Consider the following 20,559-nt stretch of genomic DNA (forward strand, 5'->3'; position numbering starts at 1 on the left):
AGGAAAATTATACATATGTTCAAAAGAAAATCATTTAAAACAATTACAACAAAGAAAAAGCATATAAACCATTTGTAGTTATTTAAAAAAAAAATAAATTAATAATTAAATTGAATTATAAAAGCAAAACACCATCTTAGCAAAACAAATGACAGGTGACTTGAAAACACTCAAACGATATGGCAATACTTCGTCGTTCCATTCTTAATACATACTAACTATATAGCAAAACTATATCGTTGGAGTGTTTTTGAATGACCTTTAATAACATTTCTCACATACGGACTGTGATTTCATGTAAATTATAATAAAAATAAATTAAAAAAATAAACAGAAAACATTTAAGGAAAATTATTACGAAACTGATCATATTTTTACTTGGACACCACCATTGACGACAACCAAAACAAATGATGCAACCCACGAAGAGGCATCAGTGGCCAGTAATTTAATTATTTTTAAGCAAATGTAAGTTCACACACTGAACAATCAATTGACATAAATCAACAACTATGAACACAATTGCATTGCAAATATACACTCCTTATTATCTTCCCAACACTTTAAACGTTTAAATTTCAATTAGTGTAAAAAGGCTTCCTACCACAAACAAAACAAACAAACAAACATCCTCAAAACTCTACAACTTTGAATGGCAAAATCGAATCATAAAAAAATTTCATGCTGAAAGGACTTCGACTCTTTTTTTAAAGTCAGCTAAGTCCATAGTTGCTAGAAATTTGTGATTATTTTAGAATTTTCCATGTTTCCAAATTTTACATTGCCAGATGACTTTAAAATGTTCCTTATCCTTCTTTCCTATCCTTCTATACCAAAGACTCTACATATGAAAAAACATACAATTCTTCAATTAATCCACAACACCAATATACTTCATATAACCATTACCCAAAATAAAAATAGAAAATGCAATGTAAACTCTTAACTGCACCAAGTCAGAGGTGACGAAAGCAAAACAAAAAACAGTTGTCATAGAAAATAAAGTTCTTTATAAGAAATCAAATATTTTCACCCAACTAAAATCAAGAGAATTTTTCCAAAATAGACATTTTTATATAAGCAGGAATATTTAAAAACATAAAACTTCTTTTAATAAGTAGTATAGAAAAGTCAAAAAACAGTGTCGAGCATTATATAGACATGTCAAATCTTTGTGAGAAATTCCTTAAAGCATTACATAGGTCGTTGGAATATTTCATATTTTTTTGCTGCCCAGACTTAGGGCTGTGAAATTTATTCGATAAATTAAAAAAGTAAAATTTAGATTACATAAACTTGAAAATCCTACACTATTTGTACTATGAGTACGCTACAAATATAAAAGTTTCTTAAATCAAGTTTAAATACAATTTTAATAATTTCACCAACATTTTTTGTTGTTATTTACTTAGTCAACTAACTTTTCATTTTCTTCCTTTTCATATATGGTTCCTAGAGCAAACAGTGATTATTATAATACTTCCCAGCAAAAACTTGGTAAGCACATACCATTACCCACTGGAATACCAGTAATCAAAACTCGTAGGATTACCTAAGATTATGAACTAATGGGTTACCTATAATGAGTTAAATAATTACTTAATGGTAATAAAAATTTAAAGAAATACGAAACTTTGATAAAAGTTTGGGATCTAAAATGAAGCAATAATCCAAAAGAAAATTTGAAAACGAAAAGATTTTCGACCTAACAGTTAGCACTACGAAGTCTGGATTTTCCGTTCATATTATTATTTCTACTTGATTGAAATTGTTTGGAAGGCCTTGAACATTGGAATATATTCCCTCAAGGCACTTCTGTCGGAACGTTGGAGTCGCTCAATCCACCAGTTTGGTGAGAGTAAGGTTGTGGCTCTGGATATTTCCAAGGCATTTGATAGGGTCTGGCACGGTGCATTACTATCAAAGCTTGTCGGATTTGTTATCGGTAATGGCTTCGTTCGATTTATTTCGAGCTTCCTCGGAGATCGCACTATTCTAGTCGTTATAGATGGGTTCTCATCTAATGAGCATAAATTGACCGCAGGTGTACCCCAGGGCTCTGTTCTTTCTCCTTCTCTTTTTCTTATTTTCATCAACGATCTGTTGAGTCAGACATCGAATCCGATCTACTCATTTGCGGATGACAGTAATCTATGTCATTCGTACTCATTCGAGCATAGGCCGATTCTTCGAGAGTTTGAGGATAAGAGGCGGTTTATGGATGATACACTCTGCCCGGACTTACTGGTCATTTCTGAGTGGGGTCAAATGAATCGAATAAATTTTGAAGCACGGAAGACTCAGTGCTGCTTGTTGTCACAGAAACGATTCGCTGACCCATTACTATCATCTTTGTCTACAAACTGTATAGATTTTGAGCAATCAGAAGCTCTTGATGTTCTGGCCATGAAAATACAAAGTGATGTCCGTTGGGCTAAACATGTACTTGAAGTGTCGAAAGAAGCATTGTTTAGGCTTCCTTAAACGATACAAGAATTACTTCACTCCGTCTGATCTTTTTAACATCTACACCACTTTTATAAAGCCGAAAATGGAGCACTACTCACATGTATAGGCTGGAGCTTTAAAATCATCCCTGGAGCTACTAGACCATGTACAAAGGAGAACGATGGCACAGTAGAGCATCCAACTCTATTACCTCCCTTGAACATCATCGCAATGTGGGTTGTTTGGCGCTGTTCTATCGATACTTTCATGGTATGTGTTCGTCTGATATTCGTCCTCTTATTTCTGATGTAAGGATGTTTGTCAGAGATAGTAGACATTCCAGAAACTCACACCCGTTTGTAATAGATTGGCCAGCGGACCGCACAATCCATTATAAAGATAATTTTTATTTCGCCCGAACCGTTCGTATGTAGAATTGATTTCCGTCTAACGTTTTTCCCACCCACTTTGACATCAAGAGATTTAAGACAAATGCCAATAAACATTACATCCTTCCTTCAAAAATTTTTAATTCAAAAAATCAAAAAAATAACTTTTCATCATATTTAAACGACATATCAGTTATGCCTACATTCATTTCAAAAGGACTGGGCACCTTAATTTCTTATTACCCGCTTTGTACTGCGATTTTTATTTTCTTCCTTTCTTCTGCGTTTTGTGTTTGTATGACGACCGTTCCAAATCACTTTCAAACATTTGTTATTTTTTAGGTTTGCTCGGTTAACATTTTGATTTAAGTCCATTTTAGTTTTTTCGTTTCCTTGCTTCTCTTTTGACTTTACTATTAGAATAACTTTTTGTTTAGATCTAGCATCTCTCACTGATTTCGTAACGATTGGACATATGTCATTTTTGTTTGTTTTTCACTTATTTCTTTTATAGCTTTCGTAATTTCGTTGCACATTTTTTTATTTGTTTCTGAAGTCACACTCTGATATTTCACTCATGACTCTCACAATTTATAACAGAGTATTGAAATTTTAGAGTATTGAAATTAATTTTCCGTACTATTCTATCAAACTCATAGATAAAGTGGCCCTTAACATGCACTTTCCAAAAAAAATTAGGCTTTTAGTACCGCGGTAACTTTCCTGTTCTAGAAACCTCTTCAATATTTTTGGGCCAATATGGGATTGGGACGTCTATAAGGTTGAACTGAAAAAAGCTCTGAACTAATCCTGGGTGGAATTCTGCAGCTTCGTGAAGGATGTATCTATGTGTTATATGTATCACATCCTCGAAACCAATTAGGGTGGAATATATTCAGAAATAATAAAATGTATGAATATTGTCTAGTGAGAAAACACTAAAATTACTCCTCCATACACATTTCCCGGGAAACTCTCTTACGGCCAACGTGGCGTAAGAGGTTGTTGGGGAAATTGTGTCAGAGTCAAAAACCTTTTGGACCATAAAAAGTTTTGACTCCTTAAACCGCCAGGGCTTGATGATGTATCACCGCTTGAATTACAAGCTGTGTCCGATGGAGTGGCTCCTTGGCTTACGAAGATATACTCTGTGAGATGGAAAAACACAAAGGCAAATTTCATTGCAAAACCAGGAAAACCTTACTATACAAAGGCGAAAGATCTTCGCCTTATTAGTCTGTCATCCTTTATGCTGAAGACTCTAGGGAAAAGGAAATTACAACCCAGAATATACCAGAATTTTTTAAAAACCTACCGAATATATTCTTGGTTTTACTTTCCATTCTTCCACGAAAACAAAGTGCCAAAAATAATTCCTTATTTATTATAAAAGTTATATAAATAAAAATTTGGACAGTTAGTCTTTTGATAATCACAAATTGTTTCAAGGTGCGTAATGGAAAGGAAATCAAGATCTAAAAAAAAGTTTTACTAGATAACTAAAAATGCTTGTATCCTCATAACTGTATGCCTACTCAACGAAAGGAAATAATTCGTGACGGCGCTGGTTTCCACGTGAAAATATTCCCAACTTAAAATTCTTTTAAACACCTTATAGTAGATTTATTCGCCATCATTTTCAAGAACTTGGCACAAATTACCATTTAACTTAAAATGCTTGTATGTTCCAAATTTAATGGCCTATGAATCTTAAATTTGTTTGTGTAGACCACAAAACAAATATATTCAACATACAACTTAAAATACTTGCACGTCCATAGTTCCATGTATTCAGATTAATTTACAGTGTTGAAACCATCGACATTTTTCAACATAAAATGATTATTATTCGCAATACAACTTAAAATGCTTGTATATCAGCAATGTTGTGTTTAAAATTTTTTTGTAAAGGCATTAAATTATTTCTACATACATACATAAAATGTCTCTCTCCTTAAAGACACTTGCCAACCAAATTTTGTTGATTTGATATAAATTTTTTAAATATATTACATTTTTTGTAACTTTTTTTCCAATTAATTCTTTTTTGTTTTTTTATGGTCAGGTTGTTTTCTTTGTATTTATGTGGAATTTAACTCTTCATGGGTGTTCACTCACTTATAATTCATATTTTCCTTTTAATTTTTAAATCACATCATTGCTTTGAAGTTTATTGAATAATTCCCATTTTACTTATAAAAAATAAATAAAATGATTGAACATTTTTACAAAAACGACCTGTGTAGGCTTCTTTTCATTTACATACTACTTGGTTAAAAACCAAATAAACTAATGCCAATTTATAAAACATGCCATTCGAAAACACAGTAAAAGCAAACAGGTATTTCAAAATATAAAATATTTACGATTTTTCACTTAATAGATTTTGCTCAACATCAATAACAAAAATAAACAAAACTAAATTCATAAACAAAACAGTAAAACAATAATCAACTTTCCATTTTAAATTCTTACATCAACTGTGTTGAAAACTTTTTGGAAATCTCAGTTTCGAACAGAGCTAAACTCATTATAACCACAAAAACAATTATACAAGCTTAAAAAAAACGAAAACTTTACATAGCATTGCATCCTTTAGTTTTTCGAAGACTATCAATCAATTTAAAATGTAGCCTAATTTTGTCATACATATATAACCATTTAAAGAAAAGAACTACAAAAAAAGCAATACTAAAAATCCACAAAATTTACTAAATAAAAAAACCTCGTAAAATCCAAAATCTTATAACAAAAACGAAAAACCTATTTAACAAATTTCAGCATTCAGTTTTGCTTTCGATTTTTACTAAAATGAAAAATTAATGCCAGAAAAAAACTAACAAAAATTAATACCAAAAAAAGACAACAACAACAACAAACCCCAATTAATACAATACATTTAAATAAAATATTTTTTTTTTGAAAAACTCGAAAACATAATGAAAACCATGAATACTTTAATAACTTATAAACACGATAATACAACAAAGAATACCAAATAAAATCCAAGAAAATCACTTAACATATTGTTGTTTTATTTTAAAGGATTGTAGAAAGGTAAGTATGCGTAAGCCATGACAAAATTTGGGCATATATTAAGCTGAATTTATTAGATACAAAGGAGATTTGAAAATGGTGTAGAACAAATTCAAATTGTGGACTTCTGCAGCTATGTGAAAGATACATGTACCCTCAAAGAAGATTATTAGTAATTGATTTTGATTAATTTAAATTAAATCAGTTAATTGATTTAGACTAATTTAAAGTGACGAGTTTTTCGAAAATTTTGACGATTTTTTTTTTCTCAATTTTGACGACTTTTTGTGAAATACACGTGGCAGCAATGGCTGTGAGCGTGTGATCAAAGTTATGCAAAACTTATATAACTCTTATACTATAACTTCAGCACAGAATTCCATGCTACTTCTCCCATGGAACGCCTTCCTACATGGTGGATTGGGAAAGCTAATCAGAAATAAAATATGCGGGGCGAACCAAAAATTAGCACAAACTGGGGATATCCCGCGTGCACGGATGCGAATACGATCACGAAGGGTTCGTGAAATAGGGTCAGCAACGGATTTACCGAAGGGAACAGCTAACGGTGGCGCTCACAGATCTTCAGAAGATTTAACACAATAAAGCCCGGCCTAGTGGGTCGCTGGCAGCCCCAGCACCAGCAGTTGACCCAATCCTCCACCTATCTAAAAAAACACGATTACAGAAACATCAACAAAAAATAATAGAAATGACAACCCCCCGATGACGACCTATGGATTCAGAACACGGTTTATGATTGGAACATGGAACGTCAGAACTCTCTCAAAGGCATCGAGACTTTGCCAAGTCCAGAGCGAAATGTCAAACTACAACCTAGATATCCTGGGTTTAAGTGAAGTACGATGGCCGAAATCCGGATGAATCTTCAAGTTGGGTACCATGCGCCGAATAAATGGTTTCGGTCTTTTACTGTCGCCGAAAGCAAAGTTTGCTCTTCTATCATGTTATACAATGTTATATCTGAACGCATCACGACGGCAAGATCAAGTTCAATATTCCGCAAAATATTCATTGTACAATGCTACGCGCTAACTGAACCCGATGACGACGAAACAAAGGATTAATTCTACTCCCAACTCGTCTCAGTGACACGCTCTCTACCAAAAGGAGGAGACATTAAACTTGTTATGGGAGATTTTAATACCAAGGTGGGCTATAATAACAATAATCTACAATGAATCATGGAAATGCAAGGACTTGGCGATACCAGGAATGACAATGGCCACAGATTGGTCGATTTCTGCGCAGGGATCCGGTTCTTTATTGGAAGCACAAAATTCCCCCGTAAAAATATACACAAATATATATGGGAATCAGTAGTTGGAAACACCCGTAATCTAATCAACCACGAACTTATCAGCAAACTGTTTCTGAAAAATAGTCGAGGAGCCGACATCGATAGTGACCACATGCCCTTAGTGGCCACTCTACGTCTACGCCGTCGTGAAAAGGATCTAAACAAAAAACACAAAGTTCAACCTCTTAAACCTAAAAAACCCCGAAACAACGCACGAATAGAAGGCAATATTAGCCCAGAAGCTGCAAAATAACACCCATACATGGGCCGAAATAACAGCAGCATGTACGGAGATGGACACCTCTATCATAGGTATTGCTCGACGTTCCCAAAAACCATGAATAAGCAACGAAACTATAGGAGAAATGAAACACCGGAAACGTCTACGCGACGCTCTGCTACGAACAAAATCAAATGTAACTAAACTCGCGGCAAGGACGAAATATTGACGCCGTTCTGGTCTCTCTCAAAAACGGTAAATCAGCCGGCCCTGATAATATACCTGATGCGGTATGGGGCATACCCTATAGCTCAAGCGATGACCCCAATAATCAGAAAGGCCTGGGATACAAACGCTGTCTCCACGGAAGGAAGGAAAAGGCAGATTTTCGGCCACGACATTCCTGTGCCGACCACATTATCTACCTGCGCATAAGCATTGAACAATCTACAGAACTGAATACACTCCTATAACTTGTATTCATTGACTTCGAGCGTAATTTTGACACAGTTTTGCAGCGTGCTCCCCAGTTCAATGTGGAGCACGCTGTTGAATAAGGGCATCCCTGAAAAAATTTTCACACTTATTAGGGAGCTGTATAGGAATGCTGAAGTTTTAGTCTGTTTCAATGGAAAAAAAAGACGACTTTTCGGGATCGACAGAGGAGTGAAGCAGGGTTGCATCCAATCACCGACGCCTTTATAAATTTTATTAGACTCCGTATTAGAAGCAACTTATGCTGAGGCACCCTATGGCATACGCTGGGGTATTAACGACTTCCTCGGAGACATCGACTACGCGGATGTTATATGCCTCTTTGGGCATCGCTTCGAGCACATAAAGGCGAAACTGAAACGACTGAATGAAAATGCTGCCAAATTAGGCCTGAGGATAAACATGGTAAAACCAAATTGATGTGAATAGGAACATCAAATCTGACACAGCTCACTATAAGCGACCATAATATTGAAAACGTTGACAACTTCTCTTATCTTGGGAGCAAATTAACAAAGGACGGAGGATCACAGACAGACATATGCGTACGTATCAACAAGGCTACAGCCGCCTTTCTTAAACTCAACAAAGTTTGGAGATGCAGTCACATCTCACATAATACAAAAGTCAGGATCTTCAACAGTAGTGTGGACTCTTTGTTGTTATATGGTTGTACAACTTAGAGATTGACACAAGCGACTACCCATAAAGTCAAAGTTTTCATAAATCGCTGCCTACGACAAATACTTCGAATTTTCTTGTCAAACCGGATTTCAAATGAAGAATTGCAAATAAGAACAAACACTTCCCCTGTCGATGTAGAAATCTGCAAGAGAAAATGGACTTGGTTGGGTCATATCCTACGACCGCGCGATGATATAGCGAGAAATGTCCTACACTGGAATCCGCAAGGACAACGAGAGAGGGACGCCCCAAAAACAGATGGATCCGCTGCACGAAAAGGAAGTTGGAATCAACCCATATTTCGTGGAATGAAGCCAAGGCTTTGGCAAACGATAGAGCTGGATGTAGAAAGCTTATTGATGACCTATTTTCACACTGAACAGCTTACTATTGGCCATATTTTATTGTAATTTATTTATTATACTCCAATTGTAAATATATATAACTCCTGCCGCAACAAGGACAACCACCCACTAAGATCCATCCTTGCCAATGACAACGTGGATATTCAACTTCCTTGAGTGTTTGGTGATATTACATATGTGTTGCTGTAAGATTGTGTTCAAGTATATAACTCCCACTTATGCCAAAAACACCACCCAAAATCAAAAGTGGATCGGGATGGGTATCAAATGAAAGGTATTGGAGAGTGGAATACGAATATGGTATTTAAATTTCTAGTCTAAGTAACCATCGGGCCGCCCCCACCCCAAAACTCACCCAAACAGACATATTGGACGTTCATGTCAATATGGGACTGAAATGAAAGGTATTCGGGAGTAGATTACGAATCTGGCATACAAAATCATATCGAAGTACAGGGGGATAACCCAACCTCCAAAACGCCCCAAATGGGCATATGAAAATATCTTGACTAAATGGGACTCGGCTTGTTTGTTTGTTCCGTAGAATCAAAAACGGCAGAACCGATTTTCTTAAATATTTCATAGATTGTGTAGGTTGGTCTGAAAGGAAACATAGGCCATATAATTTTTCGATATCGGAAGGAGGGCGGTACCCCAAAAACCCACAATCACAAGTGGACCGATCGGAACAATATGGGTATCAAATGAAAGATATTGGATAGTAGAATAGGAATGTGGTATTAAAATTTGATCCTATGTACCCAGTGGGCCACCCCAACACCAAAACTCCCCCAAACAAACAGACGATAATGTCAATATGGGACTCAAATGAAAGATATTGGGGAAGAGATTACGAATATGGCAAAAAGGTCCATGCAATGGAAGGGGTCCCAACCCCCAAAATACCCTTAAATTGGAATATTAGCCGACATGGATATATGGGCCTCAAATGAAAGAAATTTGGGAGTAGATTACGAAAATGACATCAAAATTAATGTTAAAGTATTTAGTGGGCGCTTAACCTCCTTAAAACACCTCAAAAAGGTTATTTGACCCATCATGACAATATGGGACCCAAACAAAAGATATTTGAGAGTAAAAAAGGAATTCACTTATTTCCCGAACATATCAATATGGGGCTCAAATGAGTGGTTTTGGGATTAAAGAACGAACTTGATACATATTTTTAGGGCAAAGTGGCGGAGTGCCAGCCTCAGCCCCAAAACGGCCTCCAAACCGTATCGACCATGGCAATTTAAGGCTAAAATGAAAGGTATTTGGGAGTAGAGCACGAATTTGACATCGATATTTGAGCGAAATGTCTGAGGTACCATCCCACCCCCAAAATACACTCGTCGTCAAATGATATAGACCAATTACGACAATATAGGGCTCAAATGAAATAGGACTTATATACGACTATATCCTCCTTCTTCTGTTCCTGTGGTATCGCAATGGACGAAAACTTTTAAGTGAGTCTGATGACGACTGCCATGTACGCCTAACCTAACCTACTTACGACTATGGTAGTATGGGTCTCATATAAAAAGTATTTGAGAATATACCACAAAATTTTTATTTACTTTAAGGGGCAAGTGTCTGGATGGACACTTCACTCCCAAAATACACTCAAAAGGGACATATTTACCCACGTAAGAGTCCAAAGAAAAGTACAAGGGAGGGGGAAGGGAGAAGAGGAAAAATTTGCCCATTAACATTTCATTAAAAAACAGGGGCAAACTTCTTGGATATAAACGAATACTGTCCGATCCAAGTTTAAGCTCAATGATAAAGGACCTGCTTTTTATAGCCGATTCCGAATGGCGTCACGCAGTGCGACACCTTTATTGGGAGAAGTTTTTACATGGCTTCTATGTATGTCACCAACATTAGGAGGGGATAACCAACACTTAACATTTTTCGAATCTTAATGCCAGGAATGGAACCCATGTGCTTAGCATCATTGGCGGACTTGCTAACCTCTGCGCTTCAATGACACGAATTCGATATTCACATTCGGGGCGAAAAACTCTACCAAAAAAGGACTATTGCAGTATAGGGATTAAATCAAAGGTATAAGAGCGTTAAGGAAGGCGCTGCGTAGCGGGCCTGGTTCGGCTGGTGTACATGCAAAACAAATATAACAGCGTGTCACCCCCTCTGTCCCAGATTTAAGACTAACCTTTTCCCCGGTGAGATATACCCCAGCACCAAAGAGGCAACTAAAAAACATTTCGCGTTCTTCCATTTTTAGTCAGTCCCCTTTAATCAACGCATGCCAACAATGCCATTAGTAGTCGGCGATTAATAAACTGGGATACTGCAAGCCGCTTAGTATGGATTTTCTCTATACAAAATAAACGAGAAAACCAGCCTATTTGGTAAATAAAACAAATCTTTTTTTTTTAAAGAAAACTCAAATATATATTCATAGTAATAAATTAAAATGTTTTGCAAATAAGAAAAGAGACAATTACTTAGTAAGGACACACTAACTTAGTAATTATAACACTTTATTCTAATTTCACTAAATTAGTAGGAAATAACGAAAACTTTAATTATAAGGTCATATTTAGGTCATATTTCTTTGAAACTACACATTTTTATGGAATTGTCTTAAAATTCCATTGAAATTTTGAAATAATGAATATTTTTCAAGGACACAGTTCTAAAAAATTTCTCTGCAATTTTCTGTTAAATAAAATTTCCTTGAAATTTATAAGATAAATAAAATTTCGAAGAAAAAAAGAGACAAAGCACAAAATGTCCAAGAAATTCTGTGAAAAAATAACATTTAAAGGATACTTAAAAAAACATTTCCCGGCACGGGATGACTAAGAGCAACATTACTGTTGGAACTCTGACCTCCGATTTGTGTGGTGGTCAGAGCTCAGCTGATAGCTACTGAGCATATACACAGGTTGCGAATAGTGAAATGCTTCGTATACACAGTAGCTGCAATTGGAGTTGTTGTTTTCTCTTAAGACAACATTTCCATGAAATTTTCTCTTAAGACAAAATTTCCGTGAAATTTTCTCTAAAGACAAAATTTCCATGAAATTTTCTCTAAAAACAAAATTTCCATGAAATTTTCTCTAAAGACAAAATTTCCATGAAATTTTCTCTAAAGACAAAATTTCCATGAAATTTTCTCTAAAGACAAAATTTCCATGAAATTTTCTCTAAAGACAAAATTTCCATGAAATTTTCTCTAAAGACAAAATTTCCATGAAATTTTCTCTAAAGACAAAATTTCCATGAAATTTTCTCTAAAGACAAAATTTCCATGAAATTTTCTCTAAAGACAAAATTTCTATGAAATTTTCTCTATAGACAAAATTTTCATGAAATTTTCTCTAAAGACAAAATTTCATGGAAATTTTCTCTAAAGACAAAATTTCCATGAAATTTTCTCTAAAGACAAAATTTCCATGAAATTTTCTCTAAAGACAAAATTTCCATGAAATTTTCTCTAAAGACAAAATTTCCATGAAATTTTCTCTAAAGACAAAATTTCCATGAAATTTTCTCTAAAGACAAAATTTCCATGAAATTTTCTCTAAAGACAAAATTTCCATGAAATTTTCTCTAAAGACAAAATTTCCATGAAATTTTCTCTAAAGACAAAATTTCCATGAAATTTTCTCTAAAGACAAAATTTCCATGAAAGTTTCTCTAAAGACAAAATTTCATGGAAATTTTCTCTAAAGACAAAATTTCATGGAAATTTTCTCTAAAGACAAAATTTCCATAAAATTTTCTCTAAAGATAAAATTTCCATGAAATTTTCTCTAAAGACAAAATTTCCATGAAATTTTCTCTAAAGACAAAATTTCCATGAAATTTTCTCTAAAGACAAAATTTCCATGAAATTTTCTCTAAAGACAAAATTTCCATGAAATTTTCCCTAAAGACAAAATTTCCATGAAATTTTCCCTAAAGACAAAATTTCCATGAAATTTTCTCTAAAAAGAAAAAAATTTCCATGAATTTTTTTCAAAAGACAAAATTTTTTTTTCTTGGTAGACAAAATTTTCGTGACATTTAAAAATGTTATTTAAATTTTATCTTAAGAAAATTTCTTCAATATTTTGTGTTTATAAAAATTTCTTTAATATTATATGGTGAGAAAAATTTTGTTGTTATCCGAAAATTGTTATTGAAATTTTGTGTTAGAAAATTTCTTCGGAAAATTTTTAATGAAAAAAATATGTGACAAAATTACAATTTGTAATGTCTTGAAAGAGATACAAAACTAATTAAAGCACTTAAAAATATAATAATTTTAAAAGATCTTCGTACAATTTTTCTCAAAAAAGTGTTCAATTTAAAAAGAAAAAATAATGTCAACTGTGTAAAATAATAAAAAAAGTAACACAAAAATATACAAAAATTAAATAATATAGTCCGTGTAAAGTTTTTAACGTAAACAGGTATTTATAAACATGTTTCTAACTCTTCGATATACCTGATCAACAGGCTTAAATGTGATAAAAATTATAAGGAACAATAACTTCTTCGTTCATCATCGACATTGTCAAACTTCAATTATTGTCCCAAAAATAGTTGAAAATTTGCATAGATTTCATGTTTACTTTTCAAATGGGTCACAATAGAGCTACGATTGGTGTAAGATTTAGCGCAAAATTTGCAAACATACGGGTACAACTCTAAATGCGAATTGATATGACTCTTTAAGGAAGGAAATGAGCATAAGCTTCTTTGACACAGTTTACAAGTAAAATACCAACGATTTTTGCCCGTTCTTGATTTTTCTCTTGGCTCTTTGGCCCACAAGTCGTTCTCATACTGATGGTATAGGGCACTTAACCACTTTGGTCCCATATCTTTAAATTCAACGGTGACATTGATTTTTCCCACTTTACGTGGAACATTAAGAAATCGTATGCGCATGTGATTGTATTGCTCAACCATGCTTTTGACATAGGTAGCTTGCATACCATTAGCCTTGGCATTACCAACCAAGGACACTTGATTTTGTCTATGGTTTATATCATGTTGTCTGCTATGATTTAAAGTGTCATAACCCGAGGAATTGGTTTTGGATATTACGGTTTTGGATGTGGAGGTGGAACTGGTAGAGGAGGACTCAGATGTCGAGGAGGATGAGGTTTTTGAGGAATCTGTGGTAGATGAGGAACTGGAACTCTCTGAGTCGCTGGAATAATGGCGATATGTAACATTTCTAACACTTTCGGTCCGTACCAAGGCCTGTCGTAAGGAACCACGTGCACTGGCTGTGGAATTTTTATTAATCTTATCGTTATTAAGTCTGCTCAATATTTTTCCTCCATGATCTCTACTACGAAGATCATAGATCTTTTGGCTTCTTGTGCATGGAACTGGTCGGCTGGTTATCTAAACGGTTAGCGATAGGCGCTCATAAGTTCATTTGGAAAGTGATTAAATAACAAAAAAAATGTACTCACCTGCGTTTGATGATACGAAGTAGTTTTTGTTGTATTATTTGCATTCTTTTGAAGTTGCAAATATTGGGAACGAAGTATCTGCAAGTGAAAAGAAATTATAAAAAATTAAAAAATGTTTTTAAAAGTTTGTAGGGTATATAAAAACACATTAAAGAAATATAACCGCTATCTAACAGACATTTCCGAAATATTGAGCTGAGAGAACTTCTAGATTAAGTGGCATACCAAGCCGTTCTAGACCACATTCATACAGACACAGTAACAGATGCGGTGAATAGCTACCGGGTGAATATGGTCCTTGGAGAACGACCACCACCCATTGCCTCTAAAGAAATTTGACCTTCCCCGACAGACTAGAGTAGTTTAGGCTCAATTGCGATCCGGCAGATGCAGCGGCCTTAACTATAGAGCAAGGCTGGATGCCAGCGTGCAGGATGTATGTCCCCGACACAGGTGGCGTGTGTCGTTTAATTCGTCCAGCCAGACTCACTCGAATCAGACTCAGATGCCTCTGGACCCACCTTCCCTTAGTTGCACAGTTCCTGAACCTGGATAATCAACAGAATCAAACAGACGAAAGATAGAATACAACGCACGGCTACACCAACAACAACAACATTGAGCTGAGTGAACAAGTTGGTTGCTTCCCATTCCACTTTTTACTGCCACACCGCGAAAAATGCATCCCACTGCAAGGCATAAAAGTGGTGCCTTGTTTATTCAAAGAACCCTAATTACCAAAGACTAAAAAGGACCTGGTCTTGGGAAGTCGTACAGACCGTTGTCCCTTCTCTCGCCAGTAACAAAAACGCTTGAGGCATTACTCCTCCCGAGCCTCTTAGGAGAATTTTCATTCGTCGAGCATAAACATGGATTTCGAAGACTGCATAGCACAACAACTGCTTAGCATGCCATCGCCGCACACATTTGTCGTGGCTTCAATCAGCCGCCCAGTCCATGTGATAAGACGGTCCTCGTGACACTGGACCTATCGAAGGCATTCGACACGGACAGCTATGCGAAACTATTTGAGGACATCGCCAACACGTCCCTCCAGCCAGGCCTGAAACGCTAAGTCGCGAATATTCTGTGTGGTTGCCAGTGTGGAATTTAGGGATAAGAAGTCGAAGCACCGTAGAGTGAAACAGGGTGTTCCCAAGGCGGGGTGATATCTCCGGCACCGTTTAACCTCTATCCTCTATTCATTCATATGCGGACGATTGTACGATCATGGCATCAGCCCCCCCCACCCATTGTTGACATATACCTCGACGAAATTGCTTCATATTTCGCTGCAAGAAATCTGAAGATATCTGCCACCAAATCCTCAGCCGCATTGTTCACTACAAATACACGTGAAGAGAATCCCAAGCTAACTGTGACTCAATGGAGAAATGATTCCGACCATTAAGAGTCCCAAAATACTTGGCGTCACATTTGACACCTCTTACAAATTCTCACCATATGCCACAGCAATCTGCAATAAAGTCAAAAGTAGAAACAAGGTCCTCAAGTCACTTGCCGGCACCACATGGGATGCAGACAAAGAAACCTTGTTGACCATGTACAAAGCAATTGGCCGATCTGTGGTAAATTATGCAGCGCCAATGTGCTGTCGCCAGCTCTGTGACACATAGTGGACCACCTCCATCAGGAGACAAAGATCCTACCAATACGAAGACATAACTACATGCTGTCTAAGCAATACTCTTTGGGCTCTTGTCGCAGAGACCATCCAAATCATCATCTTGTTTATAGATATCTACTGCCCAGAAGCCTTAAGGTAGATCTACAAGACCTAGAGCGTGAGGTTCAACGCTACAATAGAGAACCTCTAGATCAAGTGGGTCTAGACAACATTTATGCAGACTCGGTAGCAGATGCGGTAAATGGCCAATGACAGCAAAGCGGTAGACCTTTTCAGGTCTAGATTAGGCCACATGGTTTTGAAATGCTCACAGCCCCCTCTTTGACCATCTATCATTCGTTGTCCTTCGGGCCTGGTCCTGAAAACTTAGCTTACATATCGCTGGAGTCATATCCACAAATTCCAATATCCCTGGAATGTGTAGGGTAGTTCCTAGTCTCGCAAGCACGTGCGCTTTAAGCTTCCCCGGGATATCTCTGTGGCCCGGCACCCAGAACAGCTGAATTTCGAACTGTTCAGCCATCCCGTTCAGAGATCTGCGACAGTCGAGGGCGGTTTTTGTGTTTAAAAATACTTTCTCCAAGGATTTAATCACAAGTTATGGCATTATCTTCCATACAGCTTTGGAAATTTCGAAGTCGATTATCGGGCCAAGGTCATCAATGTTTATCTGGACACTCAAAGTTTGCTTTGCTTGAAAAATGTGCAGATTGATGCCATTACTGACCGACTTAAGTTCTCTCGCCAGTAGCTAAAGCTCTTGAGGTACTAACTTTCCTGAGCCTTGATCCTCGTGGCTTTTTTCGATAAGGCCAGTCGCGAGACTGTTCTTCTAGACATCGCTAGAACGTCCCTGCGGCCTGGCCTCAAACATAGAACCGCGAACTGTTTGTGCGGTCATCATTAAATTGGGTAATTAATACAGAAGAGGTCGAAACCTTGTAAAGTGTAACAGGCAGTTGCCCAAGGTGGCTAATATTTCCTGCACTATCCGGAACTTTAACACACCTACCAATCCCCTATTCCCAACATGGCTGGGTGTCTCAATTGAGGGCATTGATGGCATCAGCGATAGATTCAACTCCTACCTTGTCAATCCCCACTGCAGACGGATTTACGTACCAGGATCAACCTCCCTACATCTTAATGGGAGGGCGCCCTATGCATTTTAGCCCAAAACGCTCCGATTGCGTCTACAGACCGACTCTGTGTTGTTGTTGGGGATGTTAACACTTCATAAAGACAGCTTTGGCAATCCCATAGCAGCAGGTTGTACGACCCGTTAAGATTCTTCATCGGCAAGGTCTTCAGCCTCAGTGTACAACACACTGTTTCAACAACAACTTTGGCTATTTTAAGTTATTTCTGAAGCTTTATATGTAAGGACAGAGTGGAAAGCCATCAGGTGTAACATTTCAATGATGATTAAAACAACAACAATATTAAAGATGTCTCAATGAAAAAAACTTGCGGCTTCTATGACATGAGAAAACAAAATGACTGACACCTGTTGTTCTTTTTCATTTGTTTTTGCGCTTCTTTCATTTATATAAGCTATGCTTTAACCCAATAATAGATAAATTATAAACAATTTCACTTACTCTCATTTTGTCGACGGTTTGTTTTTTTTTCTCAATCACATTAAATTTTTCTGTCCACCATTAAAATTCATTCATAAAAAAAACACGATTGATCGCGATTACAACTACAACTCGGTGTATGTATTCGAAAGGCATTTGGGTAAAAAAAACAAAAGCTTTGTTTTCCACGATAATATTCACTTGAAGTATATACTAGTGCCTATATATTTATTTATTTGAACCACTTATTAGAAATGAAACCAATTTCTTTGCATATTTTAACCGAATAAACACGAAATTAACGAAATTTTTACAGAGCAATTATTTTACGCGCTTCTAACGGTTTTTAACAACAAAATGTTAAGGTTGCCATATACCTTTTTGTTAACAGAGTTCTCGTGTTCTACAATGCATGGTTGAATTGAAAAGGTTCGCTCCATGGTAGAAGAACTTAGGGTTGGTTTTCTATTCTGCTTTCGGAATAGCCGCTGAAATTTTTAATTGTTCCGCGAGCGCAATTTAACAGCAATCAAATGTTTTTATTTCCATGCCAAAACACGTTTCTTTATCTGCACACATTGTTTTCTCTATTCTATATATATTTTTTTCAAATAAATAGAGACAACGAACCATTCAAATCAATAAAACAAACAAAAATGATGCCGGCAAGTTTCAAGTGTTGCCAATATAATAGTTTTTTGTAATTTTTCCGACTAAAAACAAAGTACTACTTTTCCGCCTATTTTCAGCCAACGTTTCGCCAACGATTTTTTATATGGAGTTTGTCAGCATTCCGCTTGAAAAGCTGAACAGAATACTTAGCTTTAGAGGGTAGGGTCATTTGCGCAACAACAAAATTTTTCTGTGCAACCCTGGTGGATTGTTTACACTTTGTAATGTCAAATGCCGGCTGGGCATTTGAAATTTGTCAAATTAAAAAAAAATTGTACTCAGCTGTTAGCATGACCATACCGTTAGTACTGACTTCGTTCGCAGCGAAAATGCATATTTAGTTATTGCGAAATACGGCAGACTCTTTTCTTTGTCAGAACACAAAAAAAGTCAAACAACTACACACAACAAGACAACAGTATTCAAGCAGAGTTGGCCCATTTCGTGAGCATTTTATTACCAATTAAAAATGTGCGAAATGTTGTGCCATGTCGTTAATATTTTGCTCATAGAACTCAGTACCATTTGTACGGAATGTGTTCGCATTATCTTCGTCACCATTTTTTAATAGTGCGTTTTGACAGTTGTTCGTTTTAGAAGTCGAAGTCAGGCTTATAAGTGAATTTTTCGGTAATGGTATACGTAAGAGGTGCGTGCTGCCAGGTATTCTGTTCAGCTTTTCGAGCGGAATACTGTCAAACTCCACATAAAAAAATATCGCCAGCGAAACGTTGGCGGAAAAGTAGTACCATGCTTGTTTGTTTATCTTTATTTATCAATCAAATGTTTTTGGTTTCATATCACAACACGTTCTTTTTATCTGCACGTATTGTTTTCTTTCTTTAATTTATTTTTCGCAAATTTCCTCACTACAAGCCGAGTGCTACTTTTTCGCCTATTTTTAGCCATCGTTTTTCATATGGAGTGTGGCAGCATTCCGCTTAGAAAGCTGAACAGAGTACTCAGCTTATACCGCAAGATTGTTCTTTTTATGGGGCATTCATACGTTCTGACTTACATAGGTTACTGAAAATGAATCTTATGTGGTTCGTGTCCATACTCAATGTCATGCCAGCATTGCCAGTATCAAATTTCAATCAAATTACATTTTCCAACACTTAAAATAGTGAAAAAGCTTAGATAAGTTCTATATAGATAACAAACCCGTAGTTGCAGTATTTTCCGACAGAGGGGAACCTTGAGGACAGATAATTTGATTTATCTAAAATCACATTATGTTTCACTCAAATCGCACGATAAATCACTCAAATGCTCTATTGTTTTGGTTATATTTCTCAAGACAAATATTCCAGTTTAAAATGGCCGATGAGTAGTTGGATGGCAAATAAGGATGGAAAAAAAGTGTTGGCAAAAACAATAAACAAACAACATACAAAAATGATGCCGGCAATGATTTCAAGTGTTGCCACTTTGATATATTTTTCTGCCACTACAAGCAGAGTTCTATTTTTTCGCCTATTTGTAGCCAACGTTTTTTATATGGAGTTTGGCAGCATTCCGCTGGAAAAGCCGAAAGCATCGTTGAATTAAGAAGGTTGGCTCACTTGCCCAGCTGATGGAATTGTGCCAACTCCAGAGTTGTTTCCAAATCCCACTAGAACGTCAAATTCTTGGTTTGAATTTTAAATAGAACTTTTTCCGATTTTGTTTCTTTTTCCACAATTTAATTTATAATTTACACGATTTAAACCATACATCTTATGATCTTGTGGCTGCTACACATGATAATACAAATAAAAACTAGAATGTTAATCAGGAAGTGTCCTGAAATTTGACAGCCTAGTGGAAATTTGCGCCACCATCACCACAGGGTTGTATAGTTGATTTCGTTGATGTTCATAGCGAAACAATTGATGGTGGTCTCATTTGTACAACAACCACAAATCATATGGTGCAATCCGCCATTTCGTCATCATGCTGGTCGACGTTTTGCCAAGACACACAAAGAAATTTGTGTGTGTATACTTGTTCGTCCATGAGCTGAGAGTATGCGAGAAAGAAGATAATAACAAAGCAATGCAAACAAAAATCTGACATCTTAATACCGTCAAATCTGGCCGGTTGTTAACAGCTGTTCGTGTGAGACCATCTTTTTAAATCCGCCTTGGTTGTTGTTGGGCAAGTGAGCCAACCTTTTCAATTCAAACATGGCTGAGCGATTACTCAGCTTTAATCGCAAGAGTGGTCTATTTATGCATTCATATGAGAAAATTAGTCTTATGTGGTTCGT

At 36.2% G+C, this 20,559-nt stretch overlaps 1 protein-coding gene across 1 annotated transcript; it reads right to left on the reverse strand.

The window, feature by feature from the left end:
- Positions 1-13,234: 13,234 nt before the first annotated feature.
- On the reverse strand, positions 13,235-17,756 carry LOC106086338 (uncharacterized protein DDB_G0271670-like). Its single transcript, XM_013250974.2, has 3 exons — positions 17,658-17,756; positions 14,409-14,486; positions 13,235-14,337 (listed from the first exon to the last, which is right to left on the reverse strand). Exons 1-3 carry the CDS (start codon positions 17,661-17,663, stop codon positions 13,507-13,509), a joined length of 915 nt encoding a protein of 304 aa, XP_013106428.2. The 5' UTR covers positions 17,664-17,756; the 3' UTR covers positions 13,235-13,506.
- Positions 17,757-20,559: the final 2,803 nt, after the last annotated feature.

The sequence above is a fragment of the Stomoxys calcitrans genome, chromosome 4, assembly GCF_963082655.1.
Source record: "Stomoxys calcitrans chromosome 4, idStoCalc2.1, whole genome shotgun sequence".
In the NCBI taxonomy this organism is placed as follows: Eukaryota; Metazoa; Arthropoda; class Insecta; order Diptera; family Muscidae; genus Stomoxys; species Stomoxys calcitrans.